Raw genomic sequence first — 14247 nt, 5'->3', positions numbered from 1 at the left:
AATGATCATACTAAATAATTTTAATATCTTAAGGAGTGAAATACTGGGCTCAGATTGCAATTTTGTCTGCAGATGCTCAAAAACATTACGAGATACTTTATCACCTACTTTTATTGTTAATTCGGATGACCACATTGACCACACGACTTACTACAATGGGGACATTTAAATGTCGCTCTAATAGATGCATTACTTGTAGTTACATACAAAAAACACAAAGGGAAAACATACACTATAAAGCAATATATTTACTGTAATTCCAAAAATGTTGTATACATTATATTTTTAACAAACAAGCAGGACTTTGAAAGAAAGAATATTAAAAATGTAAGGGCCAATAATACTGTGCCTAAGCACTTCGCTGAATGCACTAACAGATCACTAGAATATGTTTCAGTTGTGGGTATAGAAAGGATTACCCAACACTAACAAACAGGTAGCACTTTAGACAGACTATTGAGAAGAGAAGCAGAGTGGTATGAATTTGAAATACAATATATTGTGCTTTTTTATAAATGTATTTACAAAAACTTATCCTATTGTTACTATTGTATAGTATTTTTTTTTTTTTAATATATACATAACGTTGCCAGAAATGTGTATATATACACTTATATAGACTCACTCAACCCCTTTTTTTTTCTGAAAAAGTTGCTTTAATTGTGCTGATTCTATGTGACCTTTTAGATGATAAGTTAACTACACAAGACATTTTATTGGATGTGTATGTCGTAATGTGATTGATGATTTTACCTTTAAATATTGTGCCAGCTCTGATTTTCTCGTCTATGATTAAGTGCCATTTTGGCACGAAACGTGTAAGGCTACTTTTTATTTGATGCTTTTTCTTTAAACACTTTTTTAAGTGCACCACTACTTGGATAGTCCAATCTTGTGAAGAGAATGCAACGTTTCGGGGCGTGATCCCTTTGTCAAGCACCCCTTTTTGTGTCCTTTAAAGGGCATGTAAAGGCAAAAATATAACATTACATTTTTACTTTCTTTAATGAAAAACAAATCTATCTCCAATATACTTTAATTAAAAGATGTCTACAGTTTTTATCATAAACCTGACTGTATGCAGTGCAATTCCCCCTTCTTTTACTGCTGTTGATAGGAATTGTCAGATGGTCCCCAACTGCTGTGCAGGTAAACGATCATACTTTCAAATGGCAGGGGGAGCCCCCCCACCGCCCCCCCCACCGCCCCCCCCCACCGCCCCCCCACCTTACTTCCCAGAACTCGAGCAGCATTGTTGGATTCCCTGTAGAGATTTGTATCCAGAGACGCAGTGTAGTCTCTATATTATTATTATTAATCAGTCTTGCTGTATTGGCTTCTATGGCAGATATTATTTGACTTGTGCTGTTTTGATAATTTATGACGATCCCTAAGCTTAACCTTCCAACTGAAGCCCAGACCACACTGAGCATGTGCGAGTCTTGATATTGCAGAAATGTCTAACAAAGTTACAAGATGACAGCCCCCTGCGCCAACTTTGAAAGCATAAATCATTTGTCTTATTAGGCTGCTGGTGCAGTAAGTTCATGTTTATATTTAGTATACATAATACAACATTTCTAACATTATTCTATTTTAGACTTTAGTTGAGCTTTAAGAACACAAAAAGCAATGGCTACTATGCACCATCTCTAGCAGTAACTAAAGTTGCAAATCTCTGTAACAATAGCCATGTGATCACAGGGTTACACAGGGTTTATGAGCTATGCATTTATTATCAACTTAGCGGACATGTTCACTGGAAGCATGTTGACCACTGCACACTAGAACAGTGTGAGAAGAGAACATGTGCTGTCTTTATCTATTACTTATCTTTTATAGGAAGATTAGGGAGGGGGCAGTCCATATTACAGCACTATACTACAGCTCATGATTGATTAGACCACAGAAGTGAGTGGACAGAGGCGACACATTTCATTATGCAAAATTTCCACCACTATTTGGGTAACTTCCCTTCAAGAAGAGGTTATAAATTACTCTTCAGAAATATTTGGTCTTGCAGACATAACATTTTTCTCTTCACGGAGAATGGATTATGAACTTACCAGTATGCGAAGACAGTAGTGCTAAGAGGAACATCCAAAAAACACAAACCAATGGCCTCATGTTCCCAAACACTTTATGAACAATCATCATGCACCTTAAAAAAGGGAATAAAACAGTGTCAAAACCATGCCTCTAAAAAAAAAACATTAATTCAAAAGTATTCATTTTAATTCATATACACACACACATACTGAATCATCAGTGTCCCATGAACGCTGTTCCACTTCTCCAATGAATGTTATCATTGTTTACTACATCCGGTTACAGGAATATAGTGTAACTAAAGCCTATACCCCCCACATGTTCCCATTCTACAGTGTACAGTGCCAGTCCAACGACATGCAGGCAACAGAGCAATCACAGATAATTCTCATTCATCTCTGTACAGCAATCTGCCTTTCATATGTCTCTTATTCAGCTACATTGCCCCCAAACCACATATGTACCTCAAAAACAACTGGCTGCCTCTCTCTCTCTCTGGTGTTGGTTTGAGAGAGAACTATGGGGGTCAGCAACACCACCACCTCCCTAAACTGGAAACAACTGAGAGACTATTAAAAGGGGAATCACAGTACAGTTTACAATTTTCCATGCAAGAAAGTTACACAGATGATACAATGTTTATAAATACAGATACATAGACACACACAGACACACCTATAAGGGGAACATACTTGTCAGTCGAAATTAAGTAAAATTGCCCAAACTCATAAAACAGGAATTTCAAACACATACTGATTCATTTCCTTACTTCAATCCCTCTATGCAGTATGTATAGTTTGTTTTCTCATTAGATATTATTGCCTTGCCATGTATTAAACGCCAGCCCGTTCAGCAGCAGTAGCAGTAGCAGTAGTAGTAGTAGTAGTAGTAGTAGTACTGTCAGTCTTATGCAATGTAACTCATGCCTTCAGCCTTGCAGCGTATAATAAGCACGTTGCTTATCCGACCCGTTTCCCTATGAAGCCCCTAACCTGTAATATATCTCACCTCGGCTCAGAACAGCCGCCAATCTTTCTCGCTGCCCCCCGTAAATAACCGAAGCACCAATTTTTCTGTCACCCCGCCGGTATTTTTTTTTACCTCTCCTTCAATGTCTCGCGCACAGGCCTGAACGCGGCGACTACGGATTGGTTGATCTACCGGTATAAATTGACGTCACCGGAGCGTGGAACTCTAACCAATCGGCTGAGCGTAAGGTATACCCATTATATGTGCCCATTGGTCCACGTTTAGTGAGCCGGATACACGGCGGATTGGGCCACGACGGCGTGACGTTGCGATGTGTAACATCGACTGTAGAGATAAGGTTTATTATGTGTGGTTTCCCTTTATTCAGTTGACACAACCAATACTTGTTATTACTAGACAATAAATCATGTGTTTGAGATGTAGTTGGATATATGATCGAGTGGTTATAGTTGTATACAGTGCGAGCAGAGCCATCACGTTTTACATGGGGACTGTACAATTTAGAACTGGCGCAAGAGTAATCCGGCAGGTGTTGTGCTTTAGTATTGACAAGGAAATTCCAGCCTCCTGCGCAGGGTTGGCAGCTTTCCAGCTGAATTGGGCTACTTATTTAAAGCCCAGGCGAGTTTTGAAAGTACACACTAGCCAAGGTATGGATTTGGGCAGCTGGGCTACTTTTTGGGCCTTTGGCTAGTTAGTACTCTGGAGACCAGCCAAAGTTTTTTATTGCCCTAATGTGCAAAGCCTGTGTCTCCCAATGAATGTTGGGTAATGTAGTTTTTGTTTAACAATTTGTTGACTGCCAACACTGTCGGACTGGCCCGGTGGGCCCCGACCCTCAGGGGGCCCCCGCCGGGCCAGACTTCATCTCCCGATGCTCGGTTTTTTGAAAATTTTTTTGTTTTAGCATGCGCGCAGAGGGGCACCGTTTGCGTCTGCACGCCGAGTGGCGCCTTCATGGCGCCTTCATGGCGTGACAGGAGAGGGACGGGGGGACGGGGGGGCGGAGGGGGGCCCTGGTCAGCAGTCCCGGTGTGCCCTGGGCCCCCCAGTCCAACCCTGACTGCCAAGTATAATGTAAGACTACAATACCCAGCATGCAATGGGACTGACATGTAGAAGTTGGTAGTTACCAGATTTTGGCCTCTGTACCCCAGTGTCCCGTCACACTTCAGAATTCTCAAATTTTCTGGTGACTCCTTAAAGGAAATGTCAAGCCGTTTTTGACTTTTACCATGCCTGTGTAGCCTACCTTAGCCCCAATCGAACTGCATTATTTTCACTTGGAAAAACACTCTACCTTCCCTGCACCGACACATTGTTTGCCTCCCTGTGCCTTTATTAACCCAGCGGCCATTTTTTCATGCAGATGCGCCAATACTCCCATCAGTCTGACTTGCTAACTTGCTAGTAACTTACATACAGTAGTTATCCTGGTTGGCAGTGTAATAGTTAATGTCTCAGCTCTCTTGCTCTGCTCCCTGCAGTCAGCACGAAGAACTATGTGCTAGAAGCGGGGAGGGGGGGCTGGGTGAGCAGAGATCAAAAGCTTGGCAGAATACAGTCACTATAGCAACCCCAATGCTATTTTTTGATTGGCAGAATGAAGACACAGAGGTCACGCATGATGCGGCTGGAAGGCTTTGCCGAGGCCAATTCAACTAAACTGCGCATGTGCTAGATTAGTTTAGACAAGTGCGCATGTGCGTCTCGCCAAACTACAGCTCGCATTCCGAAGGGAGGGGGGAGAGAGGCAGATAGTGCAGGACAGCAGCAGGCAGCCAAAATCAACAGAGCTGCTTATCGGATCACTTTTCAAGGGCTGCAATACTAGGTATGTAAAACATGTAACGAGGCATATCGCTTATAAAACTTTTGTTGTAGGAGTTGACATGTCCTTTAATTTCAGACAATTTTGGGGCAAAAATCAGCTGGCCACCAAAATGTCTAGAGGTTGAGCTGTTTTACCAATATCTATTGAAATGGTATGTGTATCCTGTGCACTCTCTGTAGTTACGCACCTGGTGAAAGGCAAATCTGTCCCATTTTGATTCACATAAATATTTACAAATCAGTGAACAATTGAAAAAGGCATATTTTCACATATATTCATTTATTTTTTTAGACTTTCTTTTCACTGCACATGTGCTATTTTCTGGCTACTTTTGAAGTGCCCGTTGGTTAGTTTTGGGCTGGTTTTGAAAATTTGACCTAGATACCCTGCTCCTGCGGATATTAGTGTGTAATGTGAATCAAATAGAACAGAAACTGGAGAATGGGAAACACCTGATACTATTCACCCTTTATAGTGATACATAGTGATACTTTCACTCATGGTGATACTGCATTATTTATGTCCTTGAAATACAGGAAAGGGGTCTTACGGGGTCAGGTAATTACAAAGTTCTGGAACTTTCTTCAACTTTGTTGCTGTTTAACTATGACCCCTATACGGATGGTAAACAGTAAAATAACCTGCAGCTTTAGGTTGAGCAGTGTCCGAGGTTCAGCCCTCGTTTCAACTCTGCACCCTTGCAACGCGACATCTTGCTACTCTTGAGTTATTAGTATCTTTGTGGTCATCGATAATAATACCATGTCAGAGAGAAGGCTGTCCTGAGGTGGTGTTTTTCCAGGAGCCACAAAAAGCTTAAATGTTCCTATGGTCACCATGTAATGTGGATGGGGGGGGGGGCATGGCAGCATACTTCAAATTATCTGAGTATTGTGGTGTAAAGTAAACACTGTAATACTATTCAGCATTTATTTTTCTTCAGAAAAGTGAGCATTATACAAAATAAACATTTAAACTATTTGTGTAAACACTTTATCTTATATATAAATAAAAATAACCTCCTTTTGTTTGGTGGTTTTTTTTTTGGACATGGCATGATTTAATTTCATGGATAAATCCATTCATCTACAAGGATGTCCATTAGTTTTCATTTCAAGGGGACCCGTCACCCAAAACAATGATTCAGAATCCTCTTTTATCACATTAGTCAATCAAAATTAACTTTAATTACACAATATAAATTATTTGAATCTTGTTTCCTTCAGTCTGGGAACTCATAATTACAGCAAGCAGGCAGGAGCCATTTTGGGCACACTGTTATTAAGGCAAGTCTTGCATCATCTCAGAATCTTGTTTGTGCATCAGAATGGACCCAATGTCCACCCCCATGCCCAGACTAAACAATTAAATGGTGAAGAGAGCAGGGTAATGTGGGGAGAGCAGTGACATCTAGGAAGTGCTGAATGGAAAGCAGGAGGGGCAGACAAAATTTGATTGACAGCTGAGATTTTTAAATGAGCTTACAACAGCTATGAATGCTTTAATAAAAAATAGAAATTGGATTTCATGTTTAATTTGAAAAGGAATTTTATTATACAGGTTTTTTTGTCTGGGTGACAGGTCAACTTTATGAAACATTGGGGCATAATTTGCAATGGCCCTCAATATCTCAGGGTCCTGTTTCATGTTATTTCATACTTCATGTTACTATTCTTTTGGACCCAAAATGCAACAAAACTTCACAGGGACCATCCTCTTATTCAGAAGATGGCCAGTGACGACTTTTGGTACGCACTGACTTATCAAATATCAGCATTCTATAGTATTGCAGAACTGCCCTGTAACACATTCTAGCCTAGGGCTATATCTTCATTCTGTGCCACCCTGGGCACTGGACCCAGAAGGCATCACCTACTTTATCAACTGGTGCATGCGCAGATAGCCTGAAGACCAGATAGACCCCTGGCTCCACCACTGCATTTACGACAATATCCAACTGGATTTTTTTTTTAGCATCTTATATATAGGCAGGGCCGCTATCACTGGTACATAAAACCAGATTTTCGTGGTCCCCGCACCCCACCACAGCCTGGTCCCCAAGTCCCACCTCAGATCCTGCCCACACCACAGTAAAAAGGCCACACAGACATCAGTCAAAAAGGAAGAGCCACTCCAAACTCACCCCTTGCAGGTGTTCCTCCCCCACTTGATGCCACTCCAAAACTGGGTGCTCAGCCACCAGTGCCTCAGCTGTGCTTTGGTAAAATAGAGAAACATACAGGCGGCACTCCGGACAAAATAAATATCCGGAGTGCCGCCTGTTTGTTTCTCTATCACAGAGACATCAGCGCTAAAAACAGTAAACCCCCCCACACACAAGTTATAAAAAGCTGATGGTGGTCAGGGCCCTCCCTATAACATTGGTGGCCAGGGTCTCACATAAAGTTTTTTTTTTTTTTTTTTAAACATTGTTGGTCAGGGCCCCACCCAAAAAAAACAAAACATTGTTGGTCAGGGCCCTCCTATAAGTTAAAAAAACATTGGCGCCACAACCTCCAATAAATGTTTTTTTTTAAAAAAAATTGGTCGCCAGGGACCCCCTATAAGTTAAAAAAATCATTGGTGGCCAGGGACCCCTGTAAATTAAAAAAAAAAATGGTACCAGGAACCCCATAAAAGTTTTTAAAAAAACATTGGTCAGGGCCCCCTACAAGTTAGAAAAATCATTGGTGACCAGGGCCCGCTATATACATTTTAAAAACACCAGGGCCCCCCCATAAAAGTTTAAAAAAAATGACTGGCTTACAAGTTATAAAGAAACTTTGGTGGTTAGGACCCATAGAACATTTTAAAAAAAATATTGGTGGTCAAGGGTCTACACAGTATTAAAATAATACATTGGTGGCCAGGGTTTTAATAAAATAAAAAGACACATTGGTGTTCAGGGTAATTTACCTAAGGTTCTTCTTCCTTGTCCTCGGCGATGACAGCTTCTTTCCTTCGGGTCTTTCCACGGCTTCGGGGCTTCGGCTTTGGCTCCTTTCATGGATTTTTTTGCAGCTTCAGGACCACAACTTCGGGTCTATTAGCAGCTTTGACTCCGTTCGCGGCTTTGGATCTTGGGTGGCTCAGCGCATTACTTTGGCGCTGTCAAGGGGGACCTGGCTAATTCAAAAAGTGCAGCACAGCTAGGCCCGGGCCCTGTATGACTATACCCCATGTCCCTAGAGTTGCCACCTGGCCGGTAAAAATGATGGCTAATGCCAATGTTATTAATAGGGGAAAAAAGATAAATATATAGGAAGGCCGGTATTTTTTTCCAGAAATGGTGGCAATCCTACGTGTCCCCCCCGATGGCGGCCCTGTATATAAGCACTGGAGGGCAGCCAACCCTAAAGCTGCCTTCCTGTGCACAGGCCCTTGAGTGTCTGTATATAAATACAGCTGATTATCAACTTTGAAAAAGGAACTGAAATGTTCTGAAAGCTTGCTGTGATTATTATGTTAGTTAGCCAATAAAGGTATCGCCTATAAAAAACTTTTGTTATGTTTCATATCAAAAGGTTTACCCTATAACAGATACACATGTACGGGGCAATCCTGGCCCCTCCGCCACCTGAGGCAGCTTGCTGTTGTGCCGTCCCCCTCCCCCGTGTGCTCACCTTTTTGCAGCGGAGGGGGCAGGCCGGGATTTGTGGAAAGGCCACCAAGGGCCGGAAAGCAGGATTTTAGGGGGTGGCATGCTGCCACACCACACCCACATTGGTTCAAATACACTGGGGATGCGCTGGAGATACAATAGTTTTTTAGTGCCAATCCCCATTGCTCCAGTGCTGATAATGAAAATTTGCACGAATAAAGGGGAGGGAACAGGGTCGACAAACGGCAGTGGGCCTAGGGGCGCCCGCTATGTAAATCTTGCCCTGGGAGTGGTTCCAGGGGGGTCCAAGAGGGTGGCAGAGAGGGCCTGAACATTAGCGCAGAGATCGTAACTGTGCATTTTTGCTGCCCCGGTACCTAGTGGGGCGCTGCCGCCTGAGGCAAATTTCTTAACTCGCCTCATTGGCACAGCGCCCCTGCACATATAAATAAGGTTTAACTTAAATATAATAAAAAATAATTTTCAGCTGCCTAATTGTTTTAGCATTTTGATTGGATCATAATAGATATGGCACACCAACATAAGGGCTAAATAACTTACCAACTGCAGTAAGCAAAAAAAAATAGTATATGAATCAGTTCAGTTTTCTTTTTCGATCTCTCCCTTGAAAACAGCTGAGCCCCCCTGCATTAGATTAGGCTTGGCAGATTTGCAGGCCCAACATTTTCTAAAGAGAACATCTACACTACCCCAGGTTATGATGTAAGCAATTAAATCCACTAGGAGGTGCCTAATGAATTTCCACCCCAGTCACGTTACATTTCCCTGTTCTTTAAAAAGATTTAAAGGAAAACTTTACCCCCAGCATGAATATTTAATAAACAGTTTATATCAAATTAAGTGGCATATTAAACTGGAATATATAATGAAGTAAATATTGTTCTTTTACACCCCTTGCCTTGAACCACCACTTTGTGATGGTCTGTGTGCTGCCTCAGAGATCACATCGAATTTCGTTTAAAAAGTGTAGTTTATTCTATCATCAAAAATATTGCATGCCTCTATCGTCCCACGGGCTAGCTGCCACTTCCTCAGAAGCGAATTGCAGCCAACCCCCCCCCCCACAAACCCTTAAAAGAGGAACAAACTCCTCCCATGTAACATTTTAACCCTTACATTGCCTTATAAAGTAACAATAACTCCCTAGTTCCAAACTATCAGAGCTCTTCCCACTGTCAAAAACCTAAAGAAATAGATGCATATATATATATAAAAGAAACAAAACATGTTCATAAAACCAATGTAGTCTCAAAGTCACCCTCACGTAGTATTGATTACATAAAACAGTAGTCATCTAATCAAGAATAGCTCTTATATATTGTGGTTCAGTGTCAGGACTTACCCTGGTGGTCTAGTGGGCAGCGGGGTCCACCGCCGCTCCTTCGGCGTGGACGTCCGCTGCGCAGCTCCTCCTTCCTTCCTGGTGCCGGTTTCCTCTAAGGTGCTCGTTTCTTAAAGGCGCAGTGACGCTGGCGTGTGACATCAGCGCGCAATGGGGCCAAATTCAAACAGTATTTAAGGGGAATTTAGTTTTCAGCAAGTTGCCCATTGTTAGGTTCAATTAGCTTGTTCCTGGGTGTTATTACTTGTGATTCCTGTTTTGATCTACTGTGTTTGACCCTTGCCAGCCTGCTTACTACTCTGACCTCTCCAATCCTGACCTTGCCTGCCTGAAACTTCATTGTTCTCTCCAATCCTGAAACCTTGCCTGTTCTCCGACTATTCTCCGATCTCTATCCTGATTCTGGCCTGTCCGACTATTCTATCTGCTTGTGCTGGCCCGGCCTGCCTGTTCCTGTTGGCTTCCTATCTTCCAGCATCCTTGTAAACAGTTGTGCCCCATTGCCTGCCAGAACTTATGCCTTGCACCTCTCGTTAAGTCCAGGTGGCATCTGAGTAAGCCGAGGGCTCCTCCCGAGGCCAAAGGCGGTCACTTAACTGGTGAAGTACAAGCCGAGACCAGGGTGCTTGGCATCTGTTCTGGTGTTGGGTTCCGACCGTGACATTTAGATATTGAAACGTCATTAAATCTTGTAAACAAAGAGCAACAATGTAACATAAAATCCCTTCCAATCAAATATAAGAAAAAGATCTACAACTCTAACTGTAACAGGAAGAAGTGTGGAAGCAAAAAACACCTCTGTCTGTTAATTGGTTCATGTGACCTAACATGTATGGTTTGTTTGTGTGCACCGTCCTACGATCCCAGGGGGCGGTCCTTATTTTTTTAAAATGGCAATTCTCTATTTATGATTACCCAATGGCACATACTACTAAAAAAGTATATTAATATGAAATGGTTTATTTAAATGAAGCAGGGTTTTACATATGACCTGTTTTGTGCAATATCTTTTTATAGAGACCTACATTGTTGGGGGTATAGTTTTCCTTTAATGAGGTCTGTATAAACACCTCCCTCTTTCCCCTTCTGTTGTATATGTTGCTGTTTTACAGATAAGATGATATCCATTATGCAGAGGGTTTATTTGGGAAAGGGAATATTCCTACTCCCAGGGGTGCTGCGCCAATGAGGCGAGTTGAGAATCTCGCCTCAGGCGGCAGTGCCCCACTAGGTACAAGGGTGGCAAAAATGCCCCTCTTGGTACTTTAAAAGTCAAATTTCCGGTTTTCAAACCGGCAATTGAGCTCTTCTATCATAGAAAGCACAATTATGCTCTCTGCGCTAGCGTTCTGGCCCTGCCTCCCTCGTGGATCCCCTCTGGCGTGAAAAAGATGAGCACACTGTAGCGGCAGCAACAACAAGCTGCCTCAGGCGGCAAAGGGGCCAGGATAGCCCCTGCCTCCTCCACAGTTGCAGGATGAAAAATCAAAGGGGGGGGGGGCGGTTGTGAAAGTGAAATATAATATGGGTCATATCATGGAAATCAACTTTCTAAATATAGTCCGTCAACAATTGTGTATGGTTTTTGACATAATCAAGTTACTCTTCACTATACACATCTCGGCTCTCTCTCTACATGCAGCATTGTGTTTGAATCAATTATTTGAAATGTCTAGGCAAACTGAGCATACATTATTGATGTATTTGACCTGTCCAACAGGTCTGACTCTCACTCAGACAATTGGTTATTGGTTATATTTAGAAAGACTCTTCTTTCTAAATAAGAAGCTCATATTAAATGTGTTTGTTTCTTTTTTGCCCTGTTTAGTTCAAGAAATAACAAAAACCATAGGTTTATAATAACTACAGGTATGGGACCTGTTATCCAGAATGCTCGGGATCTGGGGGTTTACAGATAATGGATCTTTCTGTAATTTGGATCTTCATACCTTAAGTCTACTAGAAAATCATGTAAATACCAATTAAAGCCAAAAGGCTGGTTTTGCTTCCAATAAGAAGTATTTTATCTTAGTCTGGATCAAGTACAAGGTACTGTTTTATTATTATAGAGAAAAAGGGAATATTTTTTTTAAATTTGGATTATTTGGATAAAATGGAGTTCTAAGTTCTTTAGGAAGATATGTCTTCAAACTTATTTTTACAATAACATACTTTGAAGCATTCAATATTACAATATATACAGTCTATGCAATGTGCCATAATGCTCTTCGCTCAAGAAGGCAAAATCGCCAGCAGAAAGGTGTAGGTCCCTTTTAAAAACTGTAACTTCTCTGCCATTTCAATAAAAAGCACGGGTATTAAGAGTAGCAATTTAGTCCTGGATAGGATTACCAGCTAGGTCCAAATGTTGCTGCTTTCTCTGCTACCTCCAAGGCAGATCTGAGGTTCTAGCAAAAGTCAAATAATATCTGCCAGAAGCCGATACAGCAAGACTGATTAATAATCAGAATATGCACTGGGTCTTGTGTTATGTAATCTAATGTTGATTTTATTTTTTGTATTGTTTTATACAAACTTTCTCCAACTCTGCAGAACCAGTGGCTGCAGCAAAATAATCCTCCAAATAGAATCCCAGTTTATCTGTTTAAATCTGGCTCCATGATCTTTGTCCCTGCAGTTGGAGTTGGAAACTGTAAAGGGTATTTAAAGGCAAAAATAAAATCCAATACAAATCTCTACACAGTCGCAACTGCTCTACAGGGAAACAAACAAAGCTGCTTAAGCTGGGAAGTAAGGCAGTGGTTCCCCCTGCTGTTCATAAATATGATTGTTTCCCTGCAGAGCAGTTGGGGACCATCTGACAATTCCTATCCACAGCAGTAATTGAAGGGAGAATTTCACTGCATACAGTCAGGTTTCTTATAAAAACTGTACACATTTTTAATTAAAGTATATTGGAGATAGGTTTCTTTTTTTATTAAAGAAAGTAAAAATGGGATTCTATTTTTTTGCTTTTACATGCCCTTTAATACACATTCCTTCTATATTTTAAAGAGTATAATGCACTTGAACATTCTTGTTTTTTTACACAATATGTCCCCTTTAAAGGCTTTTTAACTTGGATCAACTTACCAGTCTGCTGTGTATATTTCTCCATTGTGAGGCTAAAAGGCATACACTTTAGTTACTTATATTCAGTTATATTTTTGTGACTTCAGAAAGCCTGGGCCTGTCTGTCACCTTTCCAGAAACAAAATATTCTATTTTTCAGATAATTAGGAATTGGCTAGTAATTGTCTACTGTTGAATTCTGTATTTTCTTGCACTAAAGCCTTCTGTTTGTTGCAGGAACTTGAGAAAAGGTATTTAAGGTGGTCAATTGTAAGTTGTGCTTCTGTTTGACTCGCCTCTGAAGAGTGACAGCATGGGATCCTCAAAGCAACTCTCAAAAGATCTGAAAACAACAATTGCTCAGTATCATGTTTTAGGGGAAGCTACAAAAAGCTATATCAGAGGTTTCAACTGTAAGGAATGTAATCAGGAAATGGAAGGCCACAGGCACAGTTGCTGTAAAACCCAGGTCTGGCAGGCCAAGAAAAATACAGGAGTGGCATATGTCGGAGGATTGTGAGAATGGTTACAGACAACCCAAAGATCACCTCTAAAGACCTGCAAGAACATCTTGCTGCAGATGTTGTATCTGTACATTGTTCTACAATTCAGCGCAATTTGCACAAAGAACATCTGTATGGCAGGGTGATGAGAAAGAAGCCCTTTCTGCACTCACGCCACAAACAGTCGCTTGTTGTATGCAAAAGCTCATTTAGACAAGCCACAGTCATAATGGAACAAAGTACTTTGGACTGATGAGACAAAAATTTAGTTATTTGGTCAAAAAACACTTTGCATGGTGGAAGAAGAACACCGCATTCCGATGAAAAACACCTGCTACCTACTGTCAAATTTGGTGGAGGTTCCATCATGCTGTGGGGCTGTGCGGCTAGTTCAGGGACTGGGGCCCTTGTTAAAGTCGAGGGTCGGATTAATTCAACCCAATATCAACAAATTCTTCAGGATAATGTACAAGCATCAGTCACAAAGTTGAAGTTATGCAGGTATTGGATATTCCAACAAGACAATGACCCTAAACACACTTTGAAATCTACAAAGGCATTTATGCAGAGGGAGAAGTATGCAGAGGAATATATTTGAAAATCTATGGGACGATTTGAAGCAGGCTGTCCATGACCAGCAGCCATCAACTTTAACTGGAGAGATTTTGTATGGACGAATGGTCAAAAATACCACCATCCTGAATCCAGGATAGGAGGCATCTAGAGGCTGTTACATTTGCAAAAGGAGGCACAAGTATTGATGTAATATATCTGTTAATCTAATAAACGTTATATCACTGCTGAAATACTACTGTTTCCTTAAGGCATGTTATAT

General features: G+C 41.3%; 1 protein-coding gene across 6 annotated transcripts in view; it reads right to left on the bottom strand.

Moving 5' to 3' along the window:
• hyou1.L (hypoxia up-regulated 1 L homeolog) overlaps positions 1-3302 on the bottom strand; it is a 32368-nt gene extending 29066 nt beyond the window's left edge. For 2 of the 6 annotated variants that reach the window (XM_018225840.2, XM_018225847.2), the window contains exons 1-2: positions 3058-3206; positions 2067-2161 (exon numbers count right to left, since the gene is read on the bottom strand). In XM_018225840.2, the coding sequence (XP_018081329.1) occupies positions 2067-2157 (91 nt within the window). In that variant the 5' untranslated portion in view covers positions 2158-2161; positions 3058-3206. Of the gene's footprint in view, positions 1-2066; positions 2162-2513; positions 2611-2818; positions 2945-3057 lie in introns of those variants that run through there. The other 4 variants (XM_018225843.2, XM_018225842.2, XM_018225841.2 and 1 more) reach the window with 4 other exon arrangements.
• Between the last annotated feature and the right edge of the window lie 10945 nt (positions 3303-14247).

Source organism: Xenopus laevis, chromosome 7L (genome assembly GCF_017654675.1).
Source record: "Xenopus laevis strain J_2021 chromosome 7L, Xenopus_laevis_v10.1, whole genome shotgun sequence".
Lineage (NCBI taxonomy): Eukaryota > Metazoa > Chordata > Amphibia > Anura > Pipidae > Xenopus > Xenopus laevis.
Note: the sequence above shows the minus strand (reverse complement) of the source record. Positions and strands in the feature narration are given on the sequence as shown.